Source organism: Solanum dulcamara, chromosome 7 (genome assembly GCF_947179165.1).
Source record: "Solanum dulcamara chromosome 7, daSolDulc1.2, whole genome shotgun sequence".
In the NCBI taxonomy this organism is placed as follows: domain Eukaryota; kingdom Viridiplantae; phylum Streptophyta; class Magnoliopsida; order Solanales; family Solanaceae; genus Solanum; species Solanum dulcamara.
This window is the reverse complement of record NC_077243.1, coordinates 11,017,403-11,035,707: the sequence shown is the minus strand read 5'-3', so window position 1 is coordinate 11,035,707 and position 18,305 is coordinate 11,017,403. Positions and strand designations below refer to the sequence as shown.

The window sequence follows — 18,305 nt, the reverse complement described above, 5'->3', positions numbered from 1 at the left end:
TTAAAAGTTTTTTTTAATTTTTTTAAACTTCGTGTCAAATTAAGGTCAGACAAATAATTTGAAACGAATGGAGTATGTGTATACTCTCTCTGTTTCATATTACTTCGCCCTAGTTGATCTGACACTCTTTCTAAGAAAGTTTTAATTAGAATTGTATTTTACTAAACTAACCTTATTAATAATGCTTTGAAACTCTAAATTAAATACTTTAATACTATTGTTAGTAGGAGACAAAATTAAAATGCCAAGTAAAATAAAATATCTATTTTTGATATAGGGCAAATAAAATGAAACAGAGTGAGAGTAATACTTGATACACTTTCTATGCATCATAAATAGAAACTTTGAAACTACCACTATTTTGGGTGTGATAAAATAGTTAGAATTTCTTATTTCTTTTATCTTTAAGTAATGAATAATGATCATGAGATTGAAGAACTTGTCGATATGGAGCACGCTTTAACTCCCAGTGAACATATCCAATATCAAAATTCAAATTAATCAGTACTGTGAATATTGAATGACTATGAATTGAGAATCACGTTTTATATTTTTATTTTTAAAAAGAAAAACTATGACCTGAATTTTATGCAATTGGTCAACATAGACTTGACTTTAAGTGGGGAAAGTTAGTTACGATAAATGTGTTAATGTCTGCATGTCGATATAAAATGATATAATTGAAGTTTTTTTTTTCGTGATATAATTGAAGATTCGACATTCGACAAAAAATACAGCAATAATTTCTGCTTGCTGATACCCATAATTAAGGTGTTTATAATTTTCAAGAGTAAAATGAGATAATTTTATCTTAAACATATAAAACGATGAATAATACTCCTTCCGTTCCAAAATATAAGTGTCATCTTAATAAAAAGAAATAAAAAATTATATTGTCTCAAAATAGGTATAATCTAAGGAATTCAAAACGCAAAAATTAATATGTTTTTTTCTAACGATACTTTTATACTTCATCTTTTTAATATTGTTTAATTTTTAAGAGACATTTATTAAATAAAAGTGTCAGACAATTATTCTTAAAAATCAAGATAGGTAATTAAGATGAAGGAAGTACTACTTATTAGCAAATGCTTTGAAATCTTTTTAGCAAAAGAAAAGGATTGTTTAAAGTGTAGATATAGATCAGTTGGGCTCTTTATAATTTGAATAGAAAAAAAAATGATTACAAAAAAATTTGTATGTCATTTTCAAATTTCTAAGTAAAAATAAATTAAACATATATTTTCTAAAATCTATAAAGAACTATAAAATCAATTGATTATTTAAGTCGACTTATAGTCGCTTTTCTCTTCCAGAGGAAAAAAAATGTGTATGAAAGCTACTACTTCTGCAAAAAGTGCATCTTAAATGTGAGATCTTTTCTTCCTTTTTTAATTGATAAAATTGGACTTTTTTTTTAATTTTATTTTATTGCAAAAATTGTCTTTTAATTGGTCTTCAATTTTAGCTCTTTAAATATATTTTTCTTTAATTTTTATTCTTCAAATTAAATGACCTTAAATTGTCCTCGAAAATTGAATTTATATCTAATAGGTATAAGTTCATTAAGAGAGTACAACATAACTTATAAAATATTATGATGCAAAAATATAAATTTATATTAGTAAAAAATATTATTTATTCGAGGAGACAAAAATTTAAGAACTAGGGCGAAAGTGCATCTGGGTGACTTCAGTACTTGGTTTTAATTGTTAGTGTCTGTTAGACTTTGTTTTACCTCTTTCTTTTTAAAAAGAAACAAAAGTTGTGGATGGGGTAAAGTAAAATGATAAAGAAATTATAAGGTGAGGAATCGAACCTTACGAATAAGGATAAAAATTTGGATAACTAATCAATTGATAGAAATGCAATAGAATGGTGTATTGGTGGAGCTTATCAGTTGTTTTCTTTTGGTTAAATTTTGATATTTTATTGATGAAATAATAAGTATAAAACACCACCTTACACCACTTCGAACAAAGCTCATTCCCTACATGGCCCAATCGATTAGGAGTGGAGCTTATCAGTAACTTATATATTTAAGAAATCATTTTTCACAATTCCTATATGATAACGCATATGTATAGACTATGATAACTCCTTCGTTTCAATATGTTTGTCTTACTTTTTCTAGTTGATTTTTTAACAACTTTTTAATTTTAACTTTCCACAAGACATGTTTTAGACCATAAGATTAAGTGACATTTTGGTACATTTTACATATATGTAATTTAAGAACACAAGATTCAAAAGTCTTCTTTTTTAAACTCCATGTCAAGTCAAATCTAACAAACAATTTAAAACTAAGGGTGTAATATGTACTCCAGCTATTTCATATTACTAGCCGCTTGTTAATCTGATACGCCCCTTAAGAAAACTTTAATTAGAGGTGTATTTCACAAAACTAACTTTATTAATGATATTTTGAAACTCTAAATTTGACTACTATTACTATTTCTACTTTATGTAGTTAGTTAATGCTAAGGTTAGTATGGAAAAAAAAAGTAATAAAGCTCTTTTGATTTATTAAAATGACAAATAAAAGAAACATTTATTTTTAATATAAGAGCAAAATAAAATAAAATAGATCCTGGAGAGTAATCCTTAATACTGCATCATGAGTACGTAGAATTTTCTGAGCCACCGATGTTTTAGATGTGATAAGATATTTAAAATTTCTTTATTCTCAATTAAAAATTTTGAGATTAAAAAACTTGTTAATAAGGAGCGCTTTAGTCCCTAATAAATATACTAAACATTAAATTTAAATTAATCGAATAATATAAATATCAAATATCAAATTACTATAACTGAAATATCATGATTTTTATGCAATTTATATTGGTCGACGTAGATTTGACTTTAAGTGGGAGAAATTAATTACGATAAATGTGTGGCGTTATGTCTGGATGTCGACATGAAATGATATAATTGAAGATTTTTTTATTTATTTTGTCATCATATAATTCAAGATTTGACACTCGACCAAAAATATAACAATAATATCCCAAAAGGTTACATTAATGGCAATAATTTCTGCTTGTTGCTGCTATAGCCACCTTTTCAGCAGTAATCTACTTTCATTCGTCTCAAATTATATATCGTGATTATTTCACGTCTATTAAAAATATTAATTAAAATAAATTATATTTGAATAATTAATATTATTCATAATTGAGGTGTCTAATAGACACTGTCTATAGTCTTAAAAAATAGGAGACATTAAACAAATCTTATAATATTAAAAGTACTAAAATCGGCATTGATTTAATGTATAAGACATGTCATATATAAAGAGTTTTCTTTAGCATATTCTTTTTGCATCAAATAGTATTTTGGATACAAACAACGAATAGAATTTAAACTCTTTGTAATTTGATGCTTTAAAAATATTAAGTATTCCTTAGAAAATTGAGCAGGTTTTTTTCCTCTTAAAATTGGACGGTGGGACTCCAACAGAAAAAAGTTTAATATCCAAACTATCAAAGACAACTTTCTTTTCATTTTTTCTTTTAGTATCATGTGTTTTAGTATTGTCGTGACAGGACATAAGTAAAGTAGAACTTCCTCCACTGGCAGAACAAAAAATTTCACTAAATGACGTCAATATATATAAAAAGTAAATTTACGAAAAAATCAGGGAATATCAATATATGTAATATTACATACATAAAAAATACTCCTACCCACAAAGCACAAATTGTAATTTTCCGACAAAGAATTTATCTTGAATCGAGATTTTTTGGCTCAACTTTATCCCACCGAGGAAACAACGGAGTGTCGGTTGACACTCCTCAAGTGCATATGGCTCCACCACTGACTCCCTCCATTCTATTTTATGTGTCACTTTTTCTTTTTGGTCATTCCAAAAAAAATGTCACCTTAATTATTATAATTAGAAATAATTTAACTATAAAATTCTCTTTTTATACTTAATGAAATGATTTACATATCAAATCAAATAATATCACATAAAATAAAACGGATAGTAATATATAATATATCGACTAAGGAGAGTTTTCATGTTTCTCGTTATTTTTCGAACAGCGCCGAAATGGAGTTTTGTCATATGGAGTAATGTGAATCATGTGCTTTTTAAAGTATCTAACTTTATTTTAATTTGTCTAGTATTGATTTGATACACAATAATAAATAAAATGATAATTTTATTATATAACCCTTTGAATATAATGAATTTATTATTTTTAAAATGACTATAATTAATTAATAATAAGAGAAAATTAGGAACTAAGTAATAAATTATTTTTTGATTTTCTAAATTAAACAAATAAAAGTGACTATTTATTTATAATATAATGGGCAATAAAACTAGAAGGAAGAAATAATATTATATTGTAGATTTCTGTTTTTGATTTCATTGGCTGGTATTCGAAATATATATATTCACTGATGAAGTAATTTAAAGTCATGCATGCAGCTGCTCTTTTCTTGTATGGTAGTAGAGTGTAGTACTAGTCGTTAATGTTGTGTATCCGAATTGAGAATTTTTTCCAATCGCATGTACGATTCATCGATATACGAATATAAGTATTTTTTGATTTATTAAAATCCTCTTTATTCTCAGGTCTTAAATGCGAGACTTTTGATTAATAGTTGATGATCATTTGATCCATTCGATCACATCTTGACAATTGAAATATTATAGTTGAAAGTTAGCTCAAAATTGAACATATATCACATAAAAATAGAAAATGAAAGAAGAAAATAATGAAGGATGTTATTAAAGTACTACTTTCTTTATCCCAATTAATATATATATATATATATATATATATATATATATATATATATGTCATACTTTTTTTAATTTAGTGCAAAAGAAATACCAGACACTATTATTTAGAAATAATTTAATTTAAAATTTTTATTTTATACTTAGTAAAATGATTTATAGTTATATAAATATCTATAATTTGTTTTAGATCAATAATATATTTCTTCTTTAAAATAATTTCTAAATGCCCAATAAATTATCTCCAAAAGATTTGGACGGAGGGAATAATTGATTTGTGATTATAGGGGATGGAGAATTATTTAGTTGGCACTTTGCACTACACTGATCAGTGATATGAAAGAAGTGTTATGGAAGTGGGGTAACGACTTTTCTTATAATTCATAAATCATATACAGTACTAATTAATAATGATATCATAATAATGCTCCAATTAGTGAAGCAAATCCTACCACGTAGTCAAAATGGGGCAATGATTTAAGTATCAATATTAATGAATATTTACAATAATATAGCACTGTATTGGCAAGAAAAAGAGGTAAAGAAAATTAAAGAGTTAATTTATCAGTGGCGAAGGAATATCGTTACAAATATAATCAGAATGACGAAGTATTAAGATAAAATCTAAGAAAAATTTATTTGAACCTGAAAATTCAAAATATGCCAAGTAAATCAGTGAAGAGAGTAATAAAAGTCCTTGTTAGTTAGGCATTAAACAATACTGGAACAAGCACTAAATTATATATATCACGTGTCTAATACACAACTGGACCAGCTATATTTATTAATCAGAAAAACATGTTTATACTGGATAAACTAACTCATGTGAAAATCAAACATAGCACTACCTAACCCAACACTTAAAAATGAACATTTCTTCTTACTCGATTAAATAATTCAATGGTAAACTAATGGATAATGAGAAATTAATCTCGAAGTAGAATATTTGAATTCAAATCTTGAATTTCAAGGATTGTCCAAAAACATATTAGAAGGCAGAATTAGTTGATCATTCCTAATTGACCCAAAAATAATGCACAATTAAGCTTCAATCTATGCATACTCCTTTATTAAGATTTTTCATTTGCAAAAAATTTAACAAGAAGCAAATGCTAATTGAACAGTACTTAGTGGAGTATTTTTCATTTCACCCTTTAGCCTAGCTATATATCACGGTCATACATTCTCACATTAAATCCACCAGCCATGTGTGCAGTCAACAGAGCCAGAAAAACCGGTTTTTCTACATTCACCGGCTTAATCTCGAACCGCCTTAGCACCGAAGCCAACACATACTTCATTTGCGTGAATGCCATTTCTTTCCCCAAACACACCCTTGGACCTGCTTGAAACACTGGATACTTATACGGACTTACAATTTTAAACCCTCCATTTTCATCGATCCAACGGTCCGGTTTGAATTCGAGACAGTCTTTTCCCCAAATTTCCTCCATCCGACCCATTCCGTACTGGAAATAAGTAACTCTATTGCCCTTTTGAACCCTTGTTCCATCTGGCAAAACGTCGTCTTTAGCCGCGTGCTTAGAGTCCCAAACCACTGGCGGATAAAGCCTCATTGATTCATTCAAGCACGCGGCTAAATACTTCATCTCTTTTAATTCATCGAATTCAAGCGGCCTATCGCCATTGTTGATCGACGTTATTTCATCAATCATTTCGTTTTTGACGTCGTGGTGATTGGTAGTGAGCCAAAAAAGCCATGTCAATGCGGAAGAAGTGGTGTCTCTTCCTGCCATGAGGAAACTTATGACCATATCTCTCACCACTTCATCTTCGTGTCCAGCAATTAATAATCTAGATAGAAGATCCATGTTTTTCATGTGATCTCCAATATTTTCAATAACCATCTTTTGTTTCTTTTCCTTTATGATCTCATCGATACAAGAATGAACTCGTTTCACGTTTTCCTTCAGCTTCTTCTCTGATCCTAAATTGAGCGCTCTTTTACTTTTCCAAATCGCATAGACAGGCGCCATCCCTCGCATAGCACACGCTCGAGAAGCAGTGTCGAACGAATCAACTAAAACTGGCACGTGCGAGAGATCATCCAAGCAGTGTGGGTCGGTACCAAGGGACACCTTGCAAATAGTGTCGAAGGCGAAACGCCTAAGCACGTCTTGCAAATCCAACACTTTGCCAGACTTAGCAGCCTGGTGAAGCAATGGAATGAGCCTGTTTTCGACTACTTCTTCAAGAGTTTTAACGGTAAACTCCCTCAACAAATTTGTGCTGAACTCATGGCTAGCCATTTTGCGCAGGGCGCTCCACAGCTCCCCGTCCACGTTGAATATCCCATTCCCTAGAAAATCGCCTAGAATATCCGTAAAGGGCTTCCCCTTTGGATAATTTATGAAATTGGTTTTGAGAATATATTCAACGTTATCCGGATTAGCTGTGATTATAGTCCGAGGAGCGCCGAAGCGCTGAACAAGAATGGTTTGTGTAGGGGACTCAGTTAAAAGTTGAGTGTACCAATCCAATAGTCGATGTCGATTTTTGTAGAAGGAAATAAGGCATCCAAGGATTGGGTAAGAGGAAGGGCCATAGATGGGAGTCAATTTTCTGAATTTGAGATGATGTTTTAGGTTAAAGCAAAGAAACCCTAAAATGAAGAAAAGAAAGAGAGAAAGAAACATCTTTCTAGCAAGGTGAATGTTTAGGGTTTAGAGGAAGAGAGAGAAGTGAATGGAGGTGTGATTTATTGAGGAATATAAGTGACTCTATATATAAGTATTTGTGGAAAGAAAATGACAAGAGGGAAGAAATTTGGCACACTTGGTTATTATTACTAAGCAATTTCATCACGTGATTCTTATGCGGAGTTTGAAAATCACAGCGCCGAGAAAATTTCTCCGATCGACGTGTAACATTGTCCGCTACAAGGAGGTTTTTCTTTATTTCTAGAGTGCTACTATTATTATTTAATTATTATCTACAGGATTTAATGACGATCAATTCTGTCTTAATAATGCTTTAGTAACTATAATGTCATAGGAATATTATTAAATGGATTATTTTTAAAGCAGTGTCTTATACTGTATATAACTTTCTTATTAAATTATTACTATATACAAAGTAACAAAGATCGAATTTATATTAAGGAATATCAAAAAATTATAATTACGTTGCTAGCTAAAATTGAAAACGCAGCGTTAATAAAATTTTGCAATATATTAACCACTGCACAATCCTTCAACATTTTCAAGAGGCTTTAATTGATATTGATATATATACCTAGAAGTGTGCGTAGTAAATGACGCAATATATGTCCGCTACTGGCTATGAAATTTTCTTCTACATTTGACAAAGACCAACACCTTAAAACCACTTGTAAGCTTATCTTTCTTTTCATGATAATACACCTCCTCATATTAGGTACTAATAATTTCAATACCTTTGACCATACAATTTTATTAGTATATTTCATGTATTAAAGTCAAATTTCAACAATTTTGACCACTCAATATTAATTAACTTTATGATTAAGTGATATAATTATGTTTATACAAATATTGATTTATGTTAAGAGTGTGCTTGAATAGGCTTAAAGCGCTTTTTTGGCTTATTTATGTTTGACAAACGCCAAAAGTTTCCAATTTATAGATTTTCAGCTCAAATTACCTCATCAAGACTTTAGCTTAATTATTTTACGAAAAAACCCTTTTGACCCATTCTGGATGCTCACAATTATGACTATAAGTTCGTCGACATCAAAGAAGTCCACTGCATTTGATATTAGTCAAAGAATCTCACAACTATCAATTTTAATTTTAAAGTGATATAGTTGAGAAAGTATTAATTAATAAAATAATAGTTAATAATTCATTTTAATTGGAGAATCAGAAGCCACCATAATTTATAAAGCCTTTTCCGATCCCACCATGGGTGGTCCAAGACTAAGTGCATTTTGGTGCACGTTATAATTGGAGCAATTAATTATTTTGCAACTGAAAGTTATATACAGAAAGTGATAAAAAAAAATAGTTTACTCTATTAGTTCACTCCCTTCATGCCGTTTTTGTTTGAAATTATTTTTTTATTAATCCCTTTTTTTTTTAAAAAAAGACACATTCTTACTGTTGATATCTATATTTTATGAGATTATATAAGATGAGTTTAATTTCAGTTAGAGTTCTTGGATGATATTCTATTCTAAATCCTAACTCATGCTTATATAAAAGATAATATGTTCATTTGAAGAAATATGTTAATAACGATCCTTGAATCATAGAAAAATCTTAAGAGAGAAGAATCAAATGATAAATAGATTTGTACCCACGTTTATGTTTTATCAATAAAATTATGTCTTTTCATATTTTATTTGTGATTGCAATTTATTTTCTATCACTTTAAAATTTGTTGCATACAGCTACACATATATTATAATATATTTAAGATCATAATTTTTTTTAATTATTAAGTTTCATGTCAAATTAATCTATTCCAAATAAAATTAGATGAAGAGAATGCAAAATAACAAATTATGATAGATTTTTTTTCCTTGTTATTAAATATAGCTTATAAATAAAATTAAAGTAAATAGAATTTAAACTCAAAATGGATAGATAAGTATCCCATTAGTTGGATGTTACATCACATGAATTGTACAAGTTGTAAAATGAACAGGTTTTTTTTCCTTTTGAAATTGGACGGTGGAAGTCTCATCAAGAAAAAAGAAAAGCTTAATCCAAAGATTTTCCATGTTTTCTCGTAATTTTACGGAAAGAACAGCGCCGAAATTTGTACGACAGGAGCAGCTTATTTCATTGACATCGAATTATTATAGCAGGAAATATGAATCTTGTGATTTTTAATGTTACATCAGTCATCACCATCTTAGGAATTTCTCAAGAATTCATTCGTGCCACCAGGTTCATGGATTAACAATTGGACATTAGTTAACAGTTTTAAATTTAACTTATATAATACCCCCCACCCACCCATCCACTGGGGGTGGGGAAGAGAAGGAAAGAAACTAATGAAGAGCTTTGTTAAAGTTCTATTCTCAACATTCAAATTATGTCATATAAATTGGATGAAGAAAATATATCATGCTTTTCTTTTTAGTTTTTTTAATTAAAAAAGTTATACTTCTTTATTTAAATTTAATAAATATTAAATACTTTATTTTATACACATATCTATAAGTTATCTTAGACAACAAACTTTAAAAGTATTTTCTCTTTTTAAAATTTGGACGGAGGGAGTAATCTGTTTTTGATTTTAGTGGATTGAGAATTATATTGCTTATTTGAAAGTTAGAAGTTGAAACTATGCTGATGAAAGAAGTCATGTGGGGTAAGGACTTTTTCTATAAATCATTATTGAAAATGTACTCACGTGCCTAATTATTCATCAATTATGATCATATTTTATTAGTTGGAATTACACTGATATGAAAGTATTGATATATATAAGAGTAAAGTGAAGTCGTGCTCCACGCTTTCAAATTGAGGAATCATGACAAATATACCAATAATTATATATGAATATTTGTAATATACTGAATTGACAAGAAAGGAATATGCTATTACAATTTACAAATAAATTTAACAAATTATTATTCATGAGGTTATTGAATGATTATCTGCAAATAATATTGATCGTCACGGTAAAAATTTTTATCCGAACACAAAATTGACGGTGACTCTATAAATACATGACATATATACTCTCATTATTATATCACAATTAGTTAATACTTATTCTAATTTTAAGGGTGCTGTGCGTAGGATGCGCTGGAGAAGAGCGATCGGACCTGACGAGATTCCTGGAGAATTTTGAAAGAGCGCGAATACGGTAGGTTTGGAGTGGTTGACTAGGTTATTTAATGTCATCTTTAAGATAACGACGATGCCCGAAGAATGAAGGTCGAGCGTAATGATCCCTCTATACTGTCACTATCCAAATACTCATCTCAACCCACCGAGATTAGTCAGCCTAATACCCAACGAACAGTAGATGCGGAAGAAAACAAAATAAATCAAAAACACATAAAACAAACTCAAATTCCCCCAAGATTGGTTGTCATGTGTACAAGCCACTAATACATTATCAAAGTACGAAATAAAATACAGTCACAATGTTTTTGTCTGTAGAATAGGACTAAAACATATTAAAGGGGTAAGAGGTATCCGCTAGATGGATGTAACAACTACCTCAACACTCGAAATGATAGCCTCGGATGTGGTAGAAAACAGTAGAAGATCAAGCAGGTCCGGGCTCACAACCTACACAAGTGTAGCAGCAAGGGGTGAGTACCAAACAACACGGTACTCAGCAAGGGGATAACTAAAACAAAACAAAGCTCGATAGATACAAGTACTCCTGTCATCCCAATCAAACCTCCTCAATTACAACCTGCATAAAATCAGTCTAACTCTATACTCTACACAATAATAACAATACAGTCCACGAATATTCATCGGTAGTCTTATCAAGTGAATCATATCAAGTCAAATTCAATATATACAGAGAAATAAGTGGTAAACACGAATTTACAAATATCAATAAAATGCGATGCAATGCAATGAAATGATGCATGTATGTCCTATCGATACACATCTGCTGAATTACAGTCTGGAATCTATGGGGGACATTTCTGTCCATATTACCTGCCACAACGCGTGTGGCCCGTCCCCTCAATATACATATTCTGCCACGGAGCGTGTGGCTCTACCCTTTTTTTTCATAATACCTGCCACGGAGCGTGTGGCCCGACCCCTTTGTTTCATATCATTTTCAGTCTCAGCATGGTATGTCAGAACCAATGCAATCAATTCATGTTCATATGATTCACAATAATAACATGACAACAACAATAATTTTTCCTATCTCACATCAACATAGTCATTTCACATGTCCAAAATAAACTCATAATCACAACATATCAATTCCACTAATACATGTCATTAGATCACCATTTTATACCCCTCATCTCTATTTTTAAGGCAATCATACAGTCAACAACCCAATCCAATTCTCATTACTCCCAGTACACATAACACGAAAATACAAGCATCTACAAGCTTAAACTGAAGTTTAGAAATTCACTTGCCTCAATTAAATTGAATAATCACTTTAAAACTTGAGCCTTTCGTAACGCTTCCGAACGATCAAAATCTGTTCAAATACATAATCTTTATAAGAATACGAATCCAATTACACCCATATTGCTATATTTATTTTCGGATAAAAAATTGGGTCAAAAAGTCATCCCGAGTCATTGAAGTCAAATCTAAAATTTTCTTTCCGATTATGTTCACTCATGATAAAATAAACTCAAATGTCAAATTTCAGCTAAAACGGATCGTTATTCGACCCCCAAATCAAGATTTTATGTGAAGAACCCTAAGGTCATATTTTCTTATTTCAGTGTTATTTCTCCACCAATATACCCTAAAATTATGTTAATAATCACATTAAAATTTAATGGAAAGGATGAGAATAATTATCTTAACGCTTTGGAATGAAAATCCCTATTTTCTCTTCTCCTTTATTTTCTTTTCCCCTATCTTTTTTTTCTTCCCCTGTATGTTTTTTTTTCCAGTTTGTTCGTTCGCTTTCACGCCGCCGCTTTCACGCCCCTGCTTTCTACTCACATCTGATGGCTTAATGCCATCAGATTATATATATATATATATATTTATTTATTTAATTAATTATTATTTATTTTCTTTTTTTTCTTTTCTAAATTAATCATGTGCTAAAAGTGACAAATCCTACTAACCTATTTTATTAAATATAAGAAAAGTGGTATAAGTATTAAATAAATTAATGCTTTAGACTACCAATAAAATTAATTCTCTAAAATTATCCCTCAACTAATTAACCGAAATTATCGAAAGGTCCAAAATTTTCAACTTAAATTTATGAAAAGGGTCTTCTATAAAAGGAGGAAAACTCGTTCTCAAAATGACTTAACGGGTCTTTACATTATCCACTACTAAAAACCATGTTCGTCATGTAAAAGAATCAATCTTCGTCCTTGTTTTCCTCGAGCAATAGTTAGAGGCACAATGTTCTTGACAAAAACAAATATGGTTTTAAATTTTTAAGTGTTCTTCAATTTCATTTTGTCCTCATTTTATTTTTCATTCACACCAAAAAAATTATTTTAAAAAATTAAATCGAATCGAGATAGTTTGGTTCGATATTCGGTGGACACTTTTTATAAATTGAAGAATTGAACCAAAGATGATAAAAACGAACCAAAAAATCAAACGTCCATCCCTAGTTTGAACCTTGACAAAAAAAATCAGTATTTAAGATTAATTAACTTATTTACCTGATGAATATTTAAGAACATGTGTAGATTTGTTAATAAAAAATCAATTCAGTAGAAACTGTTTAATAAAAATATTTTATGTACATGTTCAAATGGTCAATTAAACTGGCCATAGTTTGCAGGAGAAGTTTAAAATATGTAGAGGTTCAAATACGCTGAAATTGAATATGTTGACTTGTGGGTATTGATTAAAGTTTAAAGCCACCATTTCGGAGGAGATACTGCTAACTCAAAACTGGCCAAATTAATATATATGAAAGTCAAATAGTACTACCTACCCTAACATCTTCCTCGACTAATTCACTGCTAAAAAAATGGACATTTTGCTTTAGCCATCTCAACACAACTACTATATATATATATATATATATATATATATATATATATATAATAAAACATCACTAAATTAATATAGGTGAGACCATAGAATATTATTATTTTATAGAGCTATTATTTAATCGATAAATTAATATGTATTAATTTAAATAGTATTTTTAAGTTCACTAAAGGTTAACATTGATATACAAGACATAGAGAAGAAATTAGAATTCATAAAAAAACGTCATTTTTTTAATGAACCCACTTATGAAAACATTATTCATGAATGTGAAATTATGATTAGTGATCTCGATTATCGCAATAAAATGGACGTCAATAACCTGTTGGATTACCTGAGTGAAAATGATACATATTCAGAGGTCAAGAGCTTAGAAGAAATTGTGGATACCATCGAAAAAAAAATAATGTTGATGATGAAGTTGAAGATGGTACAATACATTTGGAACCAGTTATCCGTAAGTAAGCAGTTATCATATCTAGAACTCTTCACAATTTTATGGTGCAGTTCGAAAAGACAACGCCGAAACTTTTGATGCAATAAAAATAGTTAAAGATGTGTTTCAACTAGATTAAAATTTTAACCAAAAACAAAACACGATAGAATCATATTTCACTAAATTGTGTTATATATATTTTTACTTTTTAATCATTATTAATTTATAAAATTAATGGGACTATATATTTATATAAGGGTCTTCTGAAAATATATTATATTATCGAAATGGGTGATTTTTTCCATTGTCCTAAGTCTAGGAAAATATTATGTTAAAGAAATTATTAATTTACCAGGTATTATCTTGAATTTGTCTAATTGTTTAAATCCGTATAAGTAAGAAAGTAACTATATCCCACGTCACTCTAGTCTAACCATCAGAATGCAGCATTTCTACCTCAATGAAATTACCTCAATCATTCCTAATTAACCCAAACATAATGCACAACAGCACAAGTAGGCTTCAAGCTATATACTCCTTCATCAAGATTTATCATTTGCAAAAAAATATAACAAGCAGCAAATGCTAATTGAGCATTACTGGAGTATTTTTCATTTCCCCTTAGACTAGCTATATATCACGCTCATACATTCTCACATTAAATCCTCCAGCCATGTGTGCAGTCAAAAGAGGCACATAAACCGGTTTTTCTACATTCACCGGTTTCATCTCGAACCGCCTTAGCACCGAAGCCAACACATACTTCATTTGCGTGAATGCCATTTCTTTCCCCAAACACACCCTTGGACCTGCTTGAAACACTGGATACTTATACGGACTTACACTTTTAAACTCTCCATTTTCATCTATCCAACGGTCCGGTTTGAATTCGAGTCGGTCTTTTCCCCAAATTTCCTCCATCCGACCCATTCCGTACTGGAAATAAGTAACTCTATTGCCCTTTTGAATCCTTGTTCCGTCGGGCAAAACATCATCTTTAGCCGCGTGCTTAGAGTCCCAAACCACTGGTGGATAAAGCCTCATTGATTCATTCAAGCACGCGGCCAAATACTTCATCTCTTTTAATTCATCGAATTCAAGCGGCCTATCGCCATTGTTGATCGACGTTATTTCATCAATCATTTCGTTTTTGACGTCGTGGTGATTAGTAGTGAGCCAAAAAAGCCACGTCAATGCGGAAGAAGTAGTGTCTCTTCCCGCAATGAGGAAACTTATGACCATATCTCTCACCACTTCATCTTCGTGTCCAGCAATTAATAATCTGGACAGAAGATCCATGTTTTTCATGTGATCTCCAATATTTTCAGTAACCATCTTTTGTTTCTTTTCCTCTATGATCTCATCGATACAAGAGTGAACTCGTTTCACGTTTTCCTTCAGCTTCTTCTCTGATCCTAAATTGAGCGCTCTTTTGCTTTTCCAAATCGCATAGACAGGCGCCATCCCTCTCATGGCACACGCTCGAGAAGCAGTGTCGAACGAATCTACTAAATCTGGCACGTGCGAGAGATCATCCAAGCAGTGTGGGTCAGTACCTAGGGAGACCTTGCAAATAGTGTCGAAGGCGAAACGCCTAAGCACATCTTGCAAATCCAACACTTTGCCAGACTTAGCAGCCTGGTGAAGCAATGGAATGAGCCTGCTTTCGACAACTTCTTCGAGAGTTTTGACGGTAAATTCCCTCAACGAATTTGTGCTAAACTCATGGCTAGCCAATTTTCGCTGGGCGCTCCACAGCTCCCCGTCCACGTTGAAAATCCCACACCCGAGAAAATCGCCTAGAATATCCGTAAAGGGCTTCCCTTTTGGATAATTTATGAAATTGGTTTTGAGAATATACTCAACGTTATCCGGATTAGCTGTGATTATAGTCCGAGGAGCGCCGAAGCGCTGAACAAGAATGGTTTGTGTAGGGGACTCAGTTAAAAGTTGAGTGTACCAATCCAATAGTCGATGTCGATTTTTGTAGAAGGAAATAAGGCATCCAAGGATTGGGTAAGAGGAAGGGCCATAGATGGGAGTGAATTTTCTGAATTTGAGATGATGTTTTAGGTTAAAGCAAAGAAACCCTAAAATGAAGAAAAGAAAGAGAGAGAGAAACATCTTTCTAGCCAAGTGAATGTTAAGGGTTTAGAGGAAGAGAGAGAAGTGAATGGAGGTGTGATTTATTGAGGTATATAAGTGGCTCTATTTATAAGTATTTTCGGAAGAAAATGACAGAGGGAAGAAATTTGCCACACTTCACTACTAAGCAATTTCACCACGTGATTCTTATGCGGAAACTAAAAAAGTAGGCTACGGCGGAGAATTTAGCGCCGTGAAAGTTTCTTCCGGTCGACATGTAACATTGCACTTTATTAGGAGTTTTTGCCGTACATTTCTAGACTTTAATTTTAATTCGCCGACATCAGACCTCATTTTTTTTTTAGTATTAGTCAAAACTCAAAGAAGATGTCGGACATTGAATAAATAATTATAGAAAAAGTAAATTATAAAAGACAATGACCAAGATCAAAAATAAATTTAATATTTGAAATTTATAGATTCATATTCAGCAGATTTCTTAATCGGATCAAGATACACAATAATATATTTAAATTTTTTAGTGTCAGTACCTATCTCAAATTTTTGAGTAAAACATAAATTATTTAAAATCTCATAAATTTTGATATCAGTAATATTTAAAAATCTATCCTTATATAATTTCAAATGTAAATCCTATTATTTATTAAATAGGTACCAATTTGTAAACCATCTTGATTTCCTACCATTTTGAATTAGTTTTCCACCAAAAAATAGGTGGCACCAATAAAAGCAATATGTGTCTGCTGCTGTATATGACACCCCACTTGTAAGTTTCTTTTATGTGATAATATTCACCTCATATTAATTAACAATTTCAATACCTTTGACCATCCAATTTTATGATAATTCATGTATTAAAGTCAACTTTCAATAATTTTGACCACTCAATCAACTTAATGATATTCCCTGTATTTGATTAGATTAGAAAATTAAATTACTTAAGGGTCTTTTGTACGTGTTTGCAATAAATTTTAAATTAATAGAAAATAAATCAATCATATATAAAATATGAAGAAACATAATTTTATTGAAAAAAGTGCGGGTACAAATATGTTTATCCCTTGATTCTTTTTTCCATAGATTTTCTTCATGATTCGAGGGTCATTAGTGGCGTATTTTCGAACTAGAATGAATTGGACTTGATCTCCATGAGATCAGAGGATTTGTGGATCTTCTTGAAGTATATGATTATCAAGAAGAGTTTGACATATTTTGATCTTTTTATGAATATTTCATGAATTTGTAAAATTTTTGAGATACTTTTTCAAAGGAATATAATACCCTTTATATAGGCATGAATTATGATTTAGATAGAATAACCTCCAAGAAATCATAGCTGAAATAAAACTCGTCTTGTACAATTCTATAAAATTTAGAGGTCCACAGTATGTTTGAAGAATTTGAATTTAGACGGTTCACTATTGTTAATAAACGTACTATAGTGCAATTTATCTATTTATATCATGTATTTATTATTATTTTTCAAGTTAGCAATCAATATTTGTTATACATTGACAAATTCGACACATTAAGAAGATGAATACACTATTATGAAAAGTGGAACCATTAACTACATTTCACTCACACTATTTGTTAAGAATGTTAAGATTGGTTGACTATTACTATACGTTACATTCTCCACTATTAGTAGTTTTAATATAAAATTGGTTAAATTATAAAAAGAATTACGATGACAAAAAGACAGGAATTTCAATATGTCTGGCTTGAGAATTATGAAAAAATAAACCAAAAAGGAAGAAAAAAACACAATAAACACTAGAAGGCACACAAGACAATTATGAAACTGTTCAAATACTATTAGTTTTAGCCTTTTAGGAAAGCCAATAACGTGACATATTAAATAATTGAAATGGCATTTACTACTAAAAATAGCACCTTCTACTAATATCTATTACAATTATCAAGACATTAATCATTTCAACTGGATAAATGACAATTGCCTTCAATAAGAAGAAATATTATTATTATTATTATTATTATTATTATTATTATTATTATTATTATTATTATTATTATTATTATTATTATTATTATTATTGTTGTTGTTGTTAGTTAGTTAGTTCCTTTTGTTTAATTAGTAGTAGGAAATTATAGAATTATTATAGGTTACTTCCTTTCAGTAATCTTATAATAATGTAGAATAGATGTATGTAATATAGGGGTCTAGTCTCATACACTAAAAGGCACATTGCCTAAATTAAAGGTGGTGGCTTAAACTTTATTTGAAAAAATGAAGAAAAATTAAATATATGATTTCAACTCCCAACCTCACTTATAGAGGTGTGTAGCAAATAATTATTGCATCATATGACTTTATAAACTAAGTGATTGCACATATATATAT

General features: G+C 30.4%; 2 protein-coding genes across 2 annotated transcripts; both read right to left on the bottom strand.

Annotated features, from left to right (window-relative positions):
* Window positions 1-5,800: 5,800 nt before the first annotated feature.
* LOC129895546 (cytochrome P450 94B3-like) lies at window positions 5,801-7,452 on the bottom strand. The gene has a single exon (XM_055971271.1). It carries the CDS (start codon window positions 7,408-7,410, stop codon window positions 5,917-5,919), a length of 1,494 nt encoding a protein of 497 aa, XP_055827246.1. The 5' UTR covers window positions 7,411-7,452; the 3' UTR covers window positions 5,801-5,916.
* A 6,898-nt stretch (window positions 7,453-14,350) lies between these two features.
* LOC129895397 (cytochrome P450 94B3-like) lies at window positions 14,351-16,008 on the bottom strand. Its single transcript, XM_055971111.1, has one exon. The coding sequence runs from the start codon at window positions 15,956-15,958 to the stop codon at window positions 14,465-14,467; it is 1,494 nt and encodes a 497-aa protein (XP_055827086.1). The 5' UTR covers window positions 15,959-16,008; the 3' UTR covers window positions 14,351-14,464.
* Window positions 16,009-18,305: the final 2,297 nt, after the last annotated feature.

Coding starts and splice junctions, on each gene's coding strand:
- LOC129895546 (XM_055971271.1), bottom strand. CDS start 7,410: ATGTTTCTTTCTCTCTTTCTTTTCTTCATTTTAGGGTTTCTTTGCTTT.
- LOC129895397 (XM_055971111.1), bottom strand. CDS start 15,958: ATGTTTCTCTCTCTCTTTCTTTTCTTCATTTTAGGGTTTCTTTGCTTT.